This window comes from Mizuhopecten yessoensis, unplaced genomic scaffold (genome assembly GCF_002113885.1).
Source record: "Mizuhopecten yessoensis strain PY_sf001 unplaced genomic scaffold, ASM211388v2 scaffold3555, whole genome shotgun sequence".
Classification (NCBI taxonomy): Eukaryota; Metazoa; Mollusca; class Bivalvia; order Pectinida; family Pectinidae; genus Mizuhopecten; species Mizuhopecten yessoensis.
This window is the reverse complement of record NW_018405103.1, coordinates 64,121-84,019: the sequence shown is the minus strand read 5'-3', so window position 1 is coordinate 84,019 and position 19,899 is coordinate 64,121. Positions and strand designations below refer to the sequence as shown.

The following is a 19,899-nucleotide window of genomic DNA, read 5'->3' as shown; positions in this document are numbered from 1 at the left end:
AATGTCTACGACAAGAACCCGACTCAGAAATGTCAATATCTCTTATAAGTCACATGTCAGTCTGTGTATGGGAACTGATATACATCTGTAATTCCAAGGGGAATATGTGTGTAGTTCATGATTTGTCAGTTAAAAAGAGTAGTTTCTAATGTACAAATTTGACTGTAGCATTCACTTCCTGACAATTATGGCTCCAGATCGAGGTTAGCAACATGTTGTAGATCAACCAGTACATGTACCTCCTTATGAACACCAGACATTATATATACGTACCACCTTATAAACACCAGACATTATATATACGTACCTCCTTATCAACACCAGACATTATATATATGTACCTCCTTATGAACACCAGACATTATATATACGTACCTCCTTATAAACACCGGACATTTTATATACGTACCTCCTTATAAACACCAAACATTATATATACGTACCTCCTTATGAACACCAGACATTATATATACGTACCTCCTTATAAACACCAGACATTATATATACGTACCTCCATATAAACACCAGACATTATATATACGTACCTCCAAATGAACACCAGACATTATATATACATACCTCCTTATAAACACCAGACATTATATATAAGTACCTCCTTATGAACACCAGACATTATATATACGTACCTCCTTATAAACACCAGACATTATATATACGTACCTCCTTATAAACACCAGACATTATATATACGTACCTCCTTATAAACACCAGACATTATATATACGTACCTCCTTATAAACACCAGACATTATATATACGTACCTCCTTATAAACACCAGACATTATATATACGTACCTCCTTATAAACACCAGACATTATATATACGTACCTCCTTATAAACACCAGACATTATATATACGTACCTCCTTATAAACACCAGACATTATATATACGTACCTCCTTATAAACACCAGACATTATATATACGTACCTCCTTATAAACACCAGACATTATATATACGTACCTCCTTATAAACACCAGACATTATATATACGTACCTCCTTATAAACACCAGACATTATATATACGTACCTCCTTATAAACACCAGACATTATATATACGTACCTCCTTATAAACACCAGACATTATATATACGTACCTCCTTATAAACACCAGACATTATATATACGTACCTCCTTATAAACACCAGACATTATATATACGTACCTCCTTATAAACACCAGACATTATATATACGTACCTCCTTATAAACACCAGACATTATATATACGTACCTCCTTATAAACACCAGACATTATATATACGTACCTCCTTATAAACACCAGACATTATATATACGTACCTCCTTATAAACACCAGACATTATATATACGTACCTCCTTATAAACACCAGACATTATATATACGTACCTCCTTATAAACACCAGACATTATATATACGTACCTCCTTATAAACACCAGACATTATATATACGTACCTCCTTATAAACACCAGACATTATATATACGTACCTCCTTATAAACACCAGACATTATATATACGTACCTCCTTATAAACACCAGACATTATATATACGTACCTCCTTATAAACACCAGACATTATATATACGTACCTCCTTATAAACACCAGACATTATATATACGTACCTCCTTATAAACACCAGACATTATATATACGTACCTCCTTATAAACACCAGACATTATATATACGTACCTCCTTATAAACACCAGACATTATATATACGTACCTCCTTATAAACACCAGACATTATATATACGTACCTCCTTATAAACACCAGACATTATATATACGTACCTCCTTATAAACACCAGACATTATATATACGTACCTCCTTATAAACACCAGACATTATATATACGTACCTCCTTATAAACACCAGACATTATATATACGTACCTCCTTATAAACACCAGACATTATATATACGTACCTCCTTATAAACACCAGACATTATATATACGTACCTCCTTATAAACACCAGACATTATATATACGTACCTCCTTATAAACACCAGACATTATATATACGTACCTCCTTATAAACACCAGACATTATATATACGTACCTCCTTATAAACACCAGACATTATATATACGTACCTCCTTATAAACACCAGACATTATATATACGTACCTCCTTATAAACACCAGACATTATATATACGTACCTCCTTATAAACACCAGACATTATATATACGTACCTCCTTATAAACACCAGACATTATATATACGTACCTCCTTATAAACACCAGACATTATATATACGTACCTCCTTATAAACACCAGACATTATATATACGTACCTCCTTATAAACACCAGACATTATATATACGTACCTCCTTATGAACACCAGACATTATATATACGTACCTCCTTATGAACACCAGACATTATATATACGTACCTCCTTATAAACACCAGACATTATATATACGTACCTCCTTATAAACACCAGACATTATATATACGTACCTCCTTATAAACACCAGACATTATATATACGTACCTCCTTATAAACACCAGACATTATATATACGTACCTCCTTATAAACACCAGACATTATATATACGTACCTCCTTATAAACACCAGACATTATATATACGTACCTCCTTATAAACACCAGACATTATATATACGTACCTCCTTATAAACACCAGACATTATATATACGTACCTCCTTATAAACACCAGACATTATATATACGTACCTCCTTATAAACACCAGACATTATATATACGTACCTCCTTATAAACACCAGACATTATATATACGTACCTCCTTATAAACACCAGACATTATATATACGTACCTCCTTATAAACACCAGACATTATATATACGTACCTCCTTATAAACACCAGACATTATATATACGTACCTCCTTATAAACACCAGACATTATATATACGTACCTCCTTATAAACACCAGACATTATATATACGTACCTCCTTATAAACACCAGACATTATATATACGTACCTCCTTATAAACACCAGACATTATATATACGTACCTCCTTATAAACACCAGACATTATATATACGTACCTCCTTATAAACACCAGACATTATATATACGTACCTCCTTATAAACACCAGACATTATATATACGTACCTCCTTATAAACACCAGACATTATATATACGTACCTCCTTATAAACACCAGACATTATATATACGTACCTCCTTATAAACACCAGACATTATATATACGTACCTCCTTATAAACACCAGACATTATATATACGTACCTCCTTATAAACACCAGACATTATATATACGTACCTCCTTATAAACACCAGACATTATATATACGTACCTCCTTATAAACACCAGACATTATATATACGTACCTCCTTATAAACACCAGACATTATATATACGTACCTCCTTATAAACACCAGACATTATATATACGTACCTCCTTATAAACACCAGACATTATATATACGTACCTCCTTATAAACACCAGACATTATATATACGTACCTCCTTATAAACACCAGACATTATATATACGTACCTCCTTATAAACACCAGACATTATATATACGTACCTCCTTATAAACACCAGACATTATATATACGTACCTCCTTATAAACACCAGACATTATATATACGTACCTCCTTATAAACACCAGACATTATATATACGTACCTCCTTATAAACACCAGACATTATATATACGTACCTCCTTATAAACACCAGACATTATATATACGTACCTCCTTATAAACACCAGACATTATATATACGTACCTCCTTATAAACACCAGACATTATATATACGTACCTCCTTATAAACACCAGACATTATATATACGTACCTCCTTATAAACACCAGACATTATATATACGTACCTCCTTATAAACACCAGACATTATATATACGTACCTCCTTATAAACACCAGACATTATATATACGTACCTCCTTATAAACACCAGACATTATATATACGTACCTCCTTATAAACACCAGACATTATATATACGTACCTCCTTATGAACACCAGACATTATATATACGTACCTCCTTATGAACACCAGACATTATATATACGTACCTCCTTATAAACACCAGACATTATATATACGTACCTCCTTATAAACACCAGACATTATATATACGTACCTCCTTATAAACACCAGACATTATATATACGTACCTCCTTATAAACACCAGACATTATATATACGTACCTCCTTATGAACACCAGACATTATATATACGTACCTCCTTATGAACACCAGACATTATATATATGTACCTCCTTATGAACACCAGACATTATATATACGTACCTCCTTATGAACACCAGACATTATATATACGTACCTCCTTATAAACACCAGACATTATATTTACGTACCACCTTATAAACACCAGACATTATATATACGTACCTCCTTATAAACACCAGACATTATATATACGTACCTCCTTATGAACACCAGACATTATATATACGTACCTCCATATGAACACCATTATATATACGTACCTTCTGAACAGAACTCGGTGCTGTTTACGAGAGGCTCTACCAATGAGTCGATGCAGCAGTTCTTCAATCACTCTTCAAATGCAAAAAATAATTTTACTCTGGTTACGATGTACTTATATATATAGTTATCATTTATCAGATCAAACTTACTCGGATAAGAAGGTCATTCATTCCTGCAATGTTAAAGTTGTATGATGATATAGTATTGTTATCATTTTAATTAGGTCACACTATTACTCTGATAAGTAGGTCATTCATTCCGGCAATGTTAAAGTTGTATGATGATACACATCAGTTATCATTTTAATTAGGTCACACTTACTCTGATATGTAGGTCATCTTTCCCATCAATGTCAAGGTCAGCAATGAAGAAAATTCTGCCCTGAATAAAACAACAAATTGATTGTATTACATCTGTTCATAACTCATAACATTGATTTGTGTCAACCATCGTAAAGATGAAACAAACAAAACGTGACTATTTACAGCAAGAAATTAAACCTGACAGGCCAGCAATGGCTCCGTCATGTGCCTCCCTGTAACACAGCCCACCCCAATTATCTATTATAAGATGTAGTGACAGTTACCTTGACATGGAACTTGACCTTAATTTTTTTTTAAACCTCCATTGAACATTTACATATCACAGTGTATCACCATTTAAAATCTCAAACAGATTAGACTTTTTGAATTGGAGACAAGGACTGTAGTCTTCAACAGCCTTATTGTAAGAGCCATGACCCTGGCATTGACTTTCAAATTTTCTAAATTGCACATCTACATTTTACAGTGTATGACCATGTCATATTTCAGGAAGATTGGATTCTGAGATAATTTTTCAGAAACAAAAGTGTGAACGCCCAGACAAACAACCACTGACTGTATAATTACTGCAGTGCACCAACATCTCTGGAGCGGGGGCCCTAATGATGACCGTACCAACAACTCCTTACAATAATTCGTAACAATAAACCATAAAAACAACCCATCAACCACTGCCATGCTACAATGAATTGTAACAACGTTGTAATACTTGTACTTAACATGGTCTCATTCATTATAAAAACATTCTTTATAACATTAGAAAAAGATGTCAAACAGTGTGTACCATTGAATTAAATTATATTGATATATTTGCTTTATATCCTTCCATTGTAATGCATTGTGAAGGCGAATGTTGTTATGAGACTATAACAGCATTTGTTATTGTAATGTCATCAATCTCTACTGTGACGTCATCAATATCATTTTTGTCAACACCTAATTTATACTGTACAAAGAACTGTTCGAAATAATATAATAAAGGGTAACTCCTCTATCAAAATGTAAATATAAATAATGAATATTTTAGCAAGTATTGTTACGGTCCTATAACACACATTGATATTGCTGACAAACTTACATAAAGCTCTGAAAGACTTTATTATGTTTGTCATCAATAGCAATGTGTGTAACAGGACCACAACGACATTAGCTAAAACATTCATTGCCTAAGTGTAGTACTTACTTCTCCTGGACGCTGAATTTGTTCTGTCGCTCTAGGGTACCAATGAGAGACTGAAGGAAGAACTTGTTCTTCAACAATTCCTCAAATAACAGTATACTGCGAGGGGCTAGCTTTGCAAAGTCCTCCACTTGGTGCTGATCATAACACAAACAAAAACATGTCAGGGATGGGTATATACATATATATGTACTTACATTTTCCTGTTAAATAATTTTAAAAACATTAATATTTCTTGATATAATCATTTTTCAAGTATGCAACCACCATAAATAAAAGAATATATTAAAAACCTGGTGTCTAATAAAAAGTTGTGAATGTTCGATCAACTAATTAATTATAATGCCAATATGCCAAAAATGAAATATTTCTTACCAATGAGATAACTTATTATGACAGGGAAAACAATTTTAAAACATCCAAGTGTAATAAAAATGTCAAACAAGTGTCATTCATTATTATAACACAAATGTCATACAAGTGTCGCACACTAGCATCACACAAATGTCATACACTAGCATCACACAAATGTCATACACTAGTATCACACAAATGTCATACAAATGTCACATATTAGCATCACACAAATGTCATACACTAGCATTATACAAATGTCATATACTAGCATCACACAAATGTCGCACACTAGCTTTTATATAGCATCACACAAATGTCATACACTAGCATCACACAAATGTCGCACACTAGCATCACACAAATGTCATACACTAGCATCACACAAATATCATACAAATGACGCACATTATCATCACACAAATGTCATACACTAGTATCACACAAATGTCATACAAATGTCACATATTAGCATCACACAAATGGCATACACTAGCATCACACAAATGTCATACACTAGCATCACACAAATATCATACAAATGTCGCACATTATCATCACACAAATGTCATACACTAGTATCATACAAATGTCATATACTAGTATCACACAAATGGCATACAAATGTCGCACATTAGCATCACACAAATGTCATATACTAGTATCACACAAATGTCATACAAGTGTCATACACTCGCATCACATAAATGTCATAAACTAGCATAACACAAATGTCATACACTAGCATCACACAAATGTCATATAAATGTCAGACATAAGCATCACACAAATGTCATACACTTGCATCACACAAATGTCATACACTAGCATCAAACAAATGTCATACACTAGTATCATACAAATGTCATATACTAGCATCACACAAATGGCATACAAATGTCGCACATTAGCATCACACAAATGTCATATACTAGTATCACACAAATGTCATACAAGTGTCATACACTCGCATCACACAAATGTCATAAACTAGCATAACACAAATGTCATACACTAGCATCACACAAATGTCGCACACTAGCATCACGCAAATGTCATACACTAGCATTATACAAATGTCATATACTAGCATCACACAAATGTCGCACACTAGCATCACGCAAATGTCATACACTAGCATTATACAAATGTCATATACTAGCATCACACAAATGTCGCACACTAGCATCACGCAAATGTCATACACTAGCATTATACAAATGTCATATACTAGTATCACACAAATGTCATACAAGTGTCATACACTCGCATCACACAAATGTCATACACTAGCATCACACAATTGTCATACACTAGTATCACACAAATGTCATACAAATGTCGCCCATTAGCATCACACAAATGTCATACACTAGTATCACACAAATGTCATACACTAGCATCACACAATTGTCATACACTAGTATCACACAAATGTCATACACTAGCATCACACAAATGTCATATAAATGTCAGACATAAGCATCACACAAATGTCATACTCTTGCATCACACAAATGTCATACACTAGCATCAAACAAATGTCATACACTAGTATCATACAAATGTCATATACTAGTATCACACAAATGTCATACAAGTGTCATACACTCGCATCACACAAATGTCATAAACTAGCATAACACAAATGTCATATAAATGTCAGACATAAGCATCACACAAATGTCATACACTTGCATCACACAAATGTCATACACTAGCATCAAACAAATGTCATGCACTAGTATCATACAAATGTCATATACTAGTATCACACAAATGTCATACAAGTGTCATACACTCGCATCACACAAATGTCATAAACTAGCATCACACAAATGTCATATAAATGTCAGACATCAGCATCACACAAATGTCATACACTTGCATCACACAAATGTCATACACTAGCATCAAACAAATGTCATACGCTAGTATTATACAAATGTCATATACTAGTATCACACAAATGTCATACAAGTGTCATACACTCGCATCACATAAATGTCATAAACTAGCATAACACAAATGTCATATAAATGTCAGACATAAGCATCACACAAATGTCATACTCTTGCATCACACAAATGTCATACACTAGCATCAAACAAATGTCATACGCTAGTATTATACAAATGTCATATACTAGTATCACACAAATGTCATACAAGTGTCATACACTCGCATCACATAAATGTCATAAACTAGCATAACACAAATGTCATACACTATTATCACACAAATGTCATACAAATGTCACATATTAGCATCACACAAATGTCATACACTAGTATCACACAAATGTCATACAAATGTCGCACATTAGCATCACACAAATGTCATACACTAGTATTATACAAATGTCATATCTAGTATCACACAAATGGCATACAAGTGTTGCACACTAGCATCACACAAATGTCATACAGTCATATACTAGTATCACACAAATGGCATACAAGTGTTGCACACAAGCATCACACAAATGTCATAAACTAGCATCACACAAATGTCATACACTAGCATCACTCAAATGTCATAAACTAGCATAACACAAATGTCATACACTAGCATCACTCAAATGTCATAAACTAGCATAACACAAATGTCATACACTAGCATCAAACAAATGTCATGCACTAGTATCATACAAATGTCATATACTATTATCACACAAATGTCATACACTAGTATCACACAAATGTCATACAAATGTCAGACAAAAGCATCACACAAATGTCATATACTAGCATCACAAAAATGTCATACACTAGCATCACACAAATGTCATACACTAGTATCATACAAATGTAATGTACTAGTATCACACAAATGGCATACAAGTGTCGCACACTAGCATCACACAAATGTCATAAACTAGCATCACACAAATGTCATAAACTAGTATCATACAAATGTCATAAACTAGTATCACATAAATGTCATACACTAGTATCATACAAATGTCATATACTAGTATCACACAAATGTCATACAAGTGTCATACATTAGCATCACACAAATGTCATAAACTAGTATCATACAAATGTCATAAACTAGTATCATACAAATGTCATATACTAGTATCACACAAATGTCATACAAGTGTCATACACTAGCATCACACAAATGTCATACACTAGTATCATACAAATGTCATAAACTAGTATCACATAAATGTCATACACTAGTATCATACAAATGTCATATACTAGTATCACACAAATGTCATACAAGTGTCATACACTAGCATCACACAAATGTCATACACTAGTATCATACAAATGTCATAAACTAGTATCACATAAATGTCATACACTAGTATCATACAAATGTCATATACTAGTATCACACAAATGTCATACAAGTGTCATACACTAGCATCACACAAATGTCATACACTAGTATCATACAAATGTCATAAACTAGTATCACATAAATGTCATACACTAGTATCATACAAATGTCATATACTAGTATCACACAAATGTCATACAAGTGTCATACACTAGCATCACACAAATGTCATACACTAGTATCATACAAATGTCATAAACTAGTATCACATAAATGTCATACACTAGTATCATACAAATGTCATATACTAGTATCACACAAATGTCATACAAGTGTCATACACTAGCATCACACAAATGTCATACACTAGTATCATACAAATGTCATAAACTAGTATCACATAAATGTCATACACTAGTATCATACAAATGTCATATACTAGTATCACACAAATGTCATACAAGTGTCATACACTAGCATCACACAAATGTCATAAACTAGTATCATACAAATGTCATAAACTAGTATCACATAAATGTCATACACTAGTATCATACAAATGTCATATACTAGTATCACACAAATGTCATACAAGTGTCATACACTAGCATCACACAAATGTCATAAACTAGTATCATACAAATGTCATAAACTAGTATCACATAAATGTCATACACTAGTATCATACAAATGTCATATACTAGTATCACACAAATGTCATACAAGTGTCATACACTAGCATCACACAAATGTCATAAACTAGTATCATACAAATGTCATAAACTAGTATCACATAAATGTCATACACTAGTATCATACAAATGTCATATACTAGTATCACACAAATGTCATACACTAGTATCACACAAATGTCATAAACTAGCATCACACAAATGTCATACACTAGTATCACACAAATGTCATACAAATGTCGCACATAAGCATCACACAAATGTCATACACTAGTATCACACAAATGTCATACAAATGTCGCACATTAGCATCACACAAATGTCATACAAGTGTCGCACATTAGCATCGCACAAATGTCATACAAGTGTCATACACTAGCATAACACAAATGTCATACAAATGTCACACATTTGCATCACACAAATGTCATACAAGTGTCATACACTAGCATAACACAAATGTCATACACATGTCACACATTTGCATCACACAAATGTCATACAAGTGTCTTAGAAGTATCACACATTAAGCATCACACAAATGTCCTACAAGCATATCACACAAGCATTAAACAAGTTTCACAGGCGTGTATCATAAACGTCATACAGATTTTACACATAGGTATCAGTATTATACCAGTGTCATATGACATATATATATAGGATCTTACATGAGTTTCCATTTCATAATAGATTTATGAAATGAGTGTAAGAATTTTTCAATTGAGCGAGCCTCTGGCGAGCTAAAATGAACAAGAGTACCGCGGGTCAGAACAATATACGCCCGTCGAATGCCATATAGTTTTATAATATACTTTCTTACTTTGAAATAAGATCTGCATCATACAAAGAGTGTTTAGCTGTCATGCTATAAAAATGTAGGAGAAAATCACTGGATAAAAAAATCCAAATACTGAAATGAACAAAGGGCAATAACTTTTGCAAAAAATGTGGAATCAAAATTCCTTTCAAGGAAACACAACAACATGTCATGATTATAATTTATACCAAGTTTCAAAGAGATCGGTTGAAAAATGTAGGAGTAGATTGCCGGACAAACAAAAGTTTACGCCGGACGGACAACGCCATACCATAATACTCCCGTCAAATTTGGGTAACATAAATTTCATATGAAATTAAAATGAGTGAAGTGACCTTTTTATCACATAATCAAGATTTGTGGCAATCATTTGTGTAAAACAATTTTAATGCAACATTGAAATGTAAAAAGCCGTCATTTTGACTCCAGAGCGTATTAGTCTGTGAGGTCATGTATTTGTCCTCTAGGTGTTACATCACAATTGAAACAATTGAAACTTACAACCAATCACAGGGCTGATAGGTCATATTACATGGGTTAAAACCCAAACAAATAGAACATAGGTATATTCACTGAATAACACTGTACATTATGTGATAAAGATATGTACCAGCTGACACACATCTTAAGGGCCTGTCACACCTAGCCGATTTGGGTCTCTGGAGCTATACCGGAGCACAAAATTTGGCAATTTTCGGGGATCGGTACTTAAATACTGCAATGCATCGGCATTGCTAAGAACTGTAGTACATCCTCAGGACATCATCGAAAAATTTAGCTGTTGTGCTGCCGGAGCGAGCAAGGGGACTACAATGGCAGTACTCCGGTATGGCTTGGTTAATGTCGGTAGAGTACCAGTAGCGCCCCGTAATGGAACGGTGCATGGTGGTCTCAATGTGTACCGTACTGGTATCGATGTGATACCGTAGAACTACCGAATACCACGAAGTAGTACTGATGTACTATAGCTCCGGTCAACGGTGGCACATTGTTAGAACAACGGCGGCACCTCGGTAACACTGAGGTGACAGTAAAATGGTATTCGGTAGCACATCGGCTCTAACATCGGTAGAACAACAGTATCACAACGGAAACGCCAATACTATATCGGTATTGGTACCGTCAAGTTTGATTTACGATGTCCTTATACCATTATATAGTCAATGAAATTACTAGAACTGTTAATTGCAAATGAACATAACTACATACATGTTGCTTGCAGCATACAATAGTAATGAAATAGAACTGTGAAGAGGCTTTAGCCAACACCTCCAGCAGGACCCCCATGCAGTAGTTTATTTTTTTGTAGTGGGTTAAACATTCATATTTGAAGGAATTGTTTGTGACTTATAGATAGAGAACAGTATCAATATGCATAGATCAGTTAGTTCCGTTCATTTATAGTCAGTAGTATGTATATATATCATAAATGATACAAACATTAGTTTTATAGAAGAAATCGAGATCAAACAGTCTAAATATACATATAACATGTTGTAGGGTTGACTGGAGTGGGTCCACACGTTCTTCACTACAGGTAGCTGTATTTAGCTTTAAAAGGGATTTTCAATAATACATGACCAGAAAACCATTGTTGTCTATTTCACATCTTCATGTTTCGACTTCTTTGCAGCCAGCATCTGCGGATGGCTGCATCGTTCTTTTTCAGAAATAAGTTTCGTACAGACCAACACTGAACCACTCTTACTTTGAGTTTAATTTCATTGAGTTTGATTTCTGAAAGTTAAATACAAAGGACTTTGGGTACGTGTTATGGGTCATTTTTGGCCTCATGAAAATAATAATTTCAAATTGAATTGTTTTACCAATTTCTGTTATAAATATCATACTAGTTTATTGGAACTATCTTTCGTGGTGCAGATTTTTTCCAATGCGCTATTTCTTTGGTGCATGCGGAGGTGTGAAGTTAATTTCCTTCAAAATGGCCAATTTTCAATTGAATAGTGCACAACAGACGATATTCACGCATTTCATTATGAAAATGCAGGTTTATATATGTCTGTCTTTGTAATGCCATCTCCTAAACCAGTTGTCTAATGAATTTGAAATTTCACGTTTGCATACTTCATTTATTCCAGATTACAAATATTATAAAGCAATTAAATCTAAATCCCTGATGAGGCAGAAAATGACACTGAACACCCCCCAGTCCTTTAAAACTCCTGTCAACTATTTGCCAATGTGAATTTCAAAAGAAGAATTATAGTGTTTTCACACAAGATGTGACCAGAAACAGTGAATGACTAAGCTAAAGATATGCTAAACAGCCAGTATAGTATAGACAGATCATGAGGTTTGGAAACATTCTTGTTTACAAGTTGCCCCAAAGATAACAATCTCATACCTCAGGAATGAACATCTGGAATGAAGTAAAATAAAGGCTTAATGTATGATTGTTAACACAGAAGCTGTTAGACAGGAAATACCAAGATAATCTAACATATACATAACAGCTGTAGACAGACAGGAAATACCAAGATAATCTGACATATACATAATAGCTGTAGACAAACAGACAGGAAATACCAAGATAATCTAACATATACTTAATAGCTGTAGACAGACAGCCAGAAAATACCAAGATAATCTAACATATACATAATAGCTGTAGACAAACAGACAGGAAATACCAAGATAATCTAACATATACATAATAGCTGTAGACAGACAGAAAATACCAAGATTATAATCTAACATATACATAATAGCTGTAGACAGACAGGAAATACCAAGATTATAATCTAACATATACATAATAGCAGTAGACAGACAGGAAATACCAAGATAATCTAACATATACATAATAGCTGTAGACAGACAGCAAATACCAAGATAATCTAACATATACATAATAGCTGTAGACAGACAGGAAATACCAAGATAATCTAACATATACATAATAGCTGTAGACTGACAGAAGCTGTAGACAGACAGGAAATCTACAGATAATTTATCATTTACACAAAAGCTGTAGACAGACAGGAAATCTACAGATAATTTATCATTAACACAGAAGCTGTAGACAGACAGGAAATCTACAGATAATTTATTATTTACACAAAAGCTGTAGACAGACGGGAAGTCTCTAGATAATTTATCATTAAAGGGTCCATCACACCATAACATTCTGGTCAGCGTTCAATGAACATTCTAAGAATGTTTAACCGTTCAATTTTTTAGCGTTCTAGGGGTGAGGTGGACACATCTGGCATGTGACTAACGCATGAGGAGTGTGTACCAGCGACCAAGTAAGACACCCCTGAAAACTATTAGCGTGTGCTGACGTGTCACCGGTCGCAACGAAGGATTAGTCACAAGTGTGTTGAGCGTGTGACTAACGTGTGACTAATGACAGACTAGCGTGTTGAGTCGTTCACTGCAAAGCAAAGATTGTGAACGATTAATAACAAACCAAGTATAACGCTAGGGTAACGACTGACTAACAATAACTGAACGCGGGCAACGTTCGGTGAACGTTAGTACAATGTTCCACGAATGTTCTCCAGCGTTTAAAGTTAAACGTTGAAGAACGCTGGTCTCCATGAGAACTTTTGTGCATGTTCAAAACTTGATTTTTGGACCAGCGTTCTCCGCCGATCACCGCCGATTACCAGTGTTCACCAGCGTTTACACAAAGTTCTTCTGGCGCTATACCAGCGACCACAGACGATTACCAACGTTTCCTCAAATGTCATAGAACGCTGACCAGAACGTTATGGTGTGACAGACCCTTAACACAGAACCTGCAGATAGACTGGAATAAGTCTCTATAGATTATCTTTCTGTACAACAGAACCAGTCAGTCAACATGGAAACCACAAGTACAGGTAGGAAATTACAAAGCTGATTGACATGATGAAAAGTTTACGTTTATAGGTGTTGTCCTGATCACCGTTCTAGATTTTGTCTACATTGAGTTTTAATTCACAAACAACCACAAAAAATATTCATAAGTAAGAAAAGTCAAACCAGCTCCTCATAACAGTAGAAATGATATATACCTATAGACTTTTTTAATGAGATTCTCCTGTAATTGAGTAGATACACTGGTAATTTACAATACTTAATATGACCTGTAATTGAGTAGAAACACTGTTAATTTACAATAGTTAATATGACCTGTAATTGAGTAGATACACCGGTAATTTACAATACTTAATATGACCTGGAATTGAGTAGAAACACGGGTAATTTACAATAGTTAATATGACCTGTAATTGAGTAGATGCACTGGTAATTGACAATACTTAATATGACCTGTAATTGAGTAGATACCCTGGTAATTTACAATACTTAATATGACCTGTAATTGAGTAGAAACACTGGTAATTTACAATAGTTAATATGACCTGTAATTGAGTAGATCCACTGGTAATTTACAATACTTAATATGCCCTGTAATTGAGCAGATACACCGGTAATTTACAATACTTAATATGACCTGTAATTGAGTAGATACACTGGTAATCTACAATACTTAATATGACCTGTAATTGAGTAGATACCCTGGTAATTTACAATACTTAATATGCCCTGTAATTGAGCAGATACACCGGTAATTTACAATACTTAATATGACCTGTAGTTCAGTAGATACACTGGTAATTTACAATACTTAATATGACCTGTAACTAAGCCACTACTAACTCTTCTACATAATGTACCCTGATGCTTTTGCTGTATTGTTGCTTCCTATGAAAGATGTTTTTAATTCCCTCTTTCATAAATTCAATTGCCTCCAAATAAGCTGATGACTTTAAATCTGTCAACAAAATTATTAATAGCAACAGTAACCTTGGTTTTGTGACCTTGGGATGCTGAAATACAATATTATCAAAGGTATTTTCATACTTGACCTTTTTTATAAACTTTGATGAAAATCTGTTACAAAACGAACTGATCAAAATCTGTTAAGAAATGAAGTTGGTAGTGACATGACATTGACAGGATGGACACCGATACAAATAATGCACTNTAGCAAAATATTCTCATTAAATATTATATTGCACTAAAAATATTTCCCTCACAAACTTTGTTGGCTCCATCTGTTGAAACTACCAGCAAAATATTATTACAAGATTCTATGCTTTTTGATTCTTCAGAAGTTGCTTGACATATTTTTCCCTGTGACCTTGTAAGTAGGTCAATGTCATTTTCCTTCTCAAATTGGTAAGCTCTATTCCAAAAGCTACCAGCCAAATCTTATGAATCCATTCCTTTTAGTTCTTAAGAACAAATCCATTAAAATGTTGTTGACCTCTGTGACCTTGAAAGTAGGTCAAGGTCACTTTCATTCGCAAACTTTGTTGGGCTCTTTCCCAGGAAATAACCAGCCGAATATTAAGGTTCTATAACTTCCAGTTCTTCAGAAGAAGTCATTTGAAGTGTTTGACATATCTGCCTCATGTGACCTTAAAAGTAGGTAAAGGTCATTTTCATTCTCAAACTTTGTTGGGCTCTTTCCTAGGAAGCTACAAGCCAAATATAAAGATTCTATACCTTTCAGTTGTTCAGAAGAAGTCGCTTGAAGTGTCTGACACATTTGACCCCTGTGACCTTGAAAGAAGGTCAAGGTCATTTTCTTCCTCAAACTTTGTCGGGCTCTATCCCAGGAAGCCATCAATCAAATATAAAGATTCTATACCTCTCAGTTCTTCAGAAGAAGTCATTTGAAGCTTTAGACACATTTGACCCCTGTGACCTTGAAAGTAGAACAAGGTAATTTTTATTCTCAAACTTTGATGGGCTCCATCCCAGAAACCAATCAGCCAAATATAAAGATTCTATACCTTTCAGTTCTTCAGAAGAAGTCGTTTGAGGTGTTTGACACATTTGACCCCTGTGACCTTGAAAGTAGGTCAAAGTCATTTTCATTCTCAAACTTTGTTAAGCTCCGTCCCAGGAAGCCATCAGCCAAATATGAAGATTCTATACCTTTTACATTTATGTAGTTCTTCAGGAGAACTCGTTTGAAGTGTTTGACACATTTGACCCCTGTGACCTTGAAAGTAGGTCAAAGTCATTTTCATTCTCAAACTTTGTTAAGCTCCGTCCCAGGAAGCCATCAGCCAAATATGAAGATTCTATACCTTTTAGTTCTTCAGGAGAAGTCGTTTGAAGTTTTTGACATATTTGACCCCTGTGACCTTTAAAGTAGGTCAAGGTTATTTTCGTTCTCAAACTTTGTAGGGCTCCTACCAACAAAGCTTTCAGCCAAATATCATGACTCTAGGCCTGTCTGTTCTTCAGAAGAAGTTGTTTAAAGGAAAAGTTGACGGACGAGGACGGACGGACGGACGGACGGACGGACGACGGACGCCGCACCACGACATGAGCTCACTTGCCCTTGGGGCAGGTGAGCTAAAAATGTATGAAAATACGTGAAGGACTAGTCTATAATGATTTGAATACAAAAGGGCAATGACTTCTCAACTACAGCATAGCTAATAAGATAACAGTTAGTTAAATCCAAAACACTGGTGACAAATTAAAAAAGACAAAATGTTCTGATGTTGCATCCCCCCAGTCTAAAAAAAAAATGAAATTATTTTTTAATTTTAACTTCACTACATCAATATTTTATCCCAAAGGAACCTGAGACTATAGGCAAAATATCAGCATCCTAGTAAACATATTTAATGAATGACAAGCTCCAAAATAACTTGCAGATCAAACTTTAACATTTTCACGCAGATGCTCACGCCGGGGGTATCGCTATAGCTCTTTGGGAGCTAAAGATTTTTTTTTTTTTAAATAATGAGTTTATAACTATCAACACTGATTTTTTTAGGAGAGATTTATAATATTACAAATGTTATTGTAGAGATAAATGTTACACGACCTAACCTTATAGTAACACAACCTTACCTTATAGTAACACTGTTACACGACCTAACCTTATAGTAACACTGTTACACGACCTAACCTTATAGTAACACAACACAACTTAACCTTATAGTAACACTGTAGCGGTGGAACTTACCGTGGCGCTCGCCTGGTAGTAGATGCTCTCCCCTGCCTTGAGCTTGGGGAAGAGCGTGTGGAAGGAATAGTTGTGGTAGTCAAAGTAAGGGATTCCGGTGGTCACCAGATCACCTTTGATATCTTGCATACTCATCTGCATGTCCGCAAACACTGAAACACAATCAAAGTACAGTGTACTGAAAGTTCTGCAACACAAACTGAAACATTGAAACACTTTCTCATGATGTGGATAAGGTAAATTACAATCAGCACACATATATTCTCATATCATCCCTGCAGGCTACAGAGCGGAAGGTACAGACCAGGAGTGTGTACCAGTTACACAAGTAGTAGTCATAGACTAATGGTATGATGTCAACAACAGTGAGTTAACGGTGAGTATAATAGTCAGCAATCGGCACATCACTATGTAAATAGCTAGGGTTGTAACAACATCAAAACCCAAAGGCTCCACTCTCAGTTCAGCCATCTTCTCTGCACCCTTAGAATATTGCATGACAAATCCAAGACTCAATTCCCGTAACCCTGAAGCTGATTCCTTCATCAAAGACATAAGACTAGTCAACTTGTATTATCTGTAAGGTGTCAGATAAAGAGCCTTCAATTTTGTCATTCCTTGGATTTCAAATATCTGTAGTAAGCTGTACTGAACTCAGACAGTACGTACCTTCCCTGCTGAACTGAACACAGACAGTACGTACCTTCCCTGCTGTACTGAACACAGACAGTACGTACCTTCCCTGCTGTATTGAACTCAAACAGTACGTACCTTCCCTGCTGTACTGAACTCAGACAGTACGTACCTTCCCTGCTGTACTGAACTCAGACAGTATGTACCTTCCCCGCTGTACTGAACTCAGACAGTACGTACCTTCCCTGCTGTACTGAACTCAGACAGTAGGTACCTTCCCTGCTGTACTGAACTCAAACAGTACGTACCTTCCCTGCTGTACTGAACACAAACAGTACGTACCTTCCCTGCTGTACTGAACTCAGACAGTACATACCTTCCCTGCTCTTGTTTCTGATGTTGCTCTCCATTTCTACAATGTCTGTCTTGAGCTTGTTGAGTTGCTTATCCTTCCTACGACTGCGTATAACACAGATAATGATCAATACCAACATGGCCAACGATGTTCCCCCCAATGCAGCAATGATTGTGATGGTTGTCAGGTCCTTCTCATAGTAAATAATACCCACATGTTGACGAAGACTTGTTCCAACCAATACCTAAATTGAAGATGAATTGCAACATTTGTTATTATTATACCTTATCTTTATAACAGCTTTCCCCAAGCTTAATCATGTTTCACAGGGAGGGGGGCGTCGCCCTTGTGAAATATGATTAACCTCCTGAAACAAGATTAACCTTGGAGAAATACAAAATTGTGTTTCCCTACAGTAAGGGTAATAAATGTGTATATAAATGTCCCGGGTAAATTAAGACACTTAAGTCAATGGTCAATACAGTAACGCCCACTTACCTCCACCTGGTATTCGTTCCCCTCGGACAAAAAGTCGGGTGGTTTGAAGGTGATGAGTGTGCCATTTGCATTGACCTTGACATCATGACAATTGGTAGACTGGACTTGTACCATGTAGTCCGACTCTACTGCCCCACGCAGTAGGTCCTCACCCTGTAACCAACACAGATCAAGATTAAAAACTAGAAAATGTCTGTAAGACATAAATGCCCCCGCTGCCATGT

The 19,899-nt window shown here is 35.1% G+C and overlaps 1 protein-coding gene across 2 annotated transcripts in view; it reads right to left on the bottom strand.

Annotated features, from left to right (window-relative positions):
• The window catches only part of LOC110447645 (plexin-B2-like), a 99,338-nt gene that overhangs the window by 20,809 nt on the left and 58,630 nt on the right, over positions 1-19,899 (bottom strand). The window contains exons 11-17 of one of the 2 annotated variants that reach the window (XM_021493484.1): positions 19,676-19,828; positions 19,199-19,421; positions 18,190-18,341; positions 13,552-13,566; positions 6,027-6,160; positions 4,842-4,901; positions 4,520-4,591 (exon numbers count right to left, since the gene is read on the bottom strand). In XM_021493484.1, coding sequence (XP_021349159.1) covers positions 4,520-4,591; positions 4,842-4,901; positions 6,027-6,160; positions 13,552-13,566; positions 18,190-18,341; positions 19,199-19,421; positions 19,676-19,828 — 809 coding nt within the window. The remainder of the gene's footprint in view (positions 1-4,519; positions 4,592-4,841; positions 4,902-6,026; positions 6,161-13,551; positions 13,567-18,189; positions 18,342-19,198; positions 19,422-19,675; positions 19,829-19,899) is intronic. The other variant, XM_021493485.1, reaches the window with a different exon arrangement.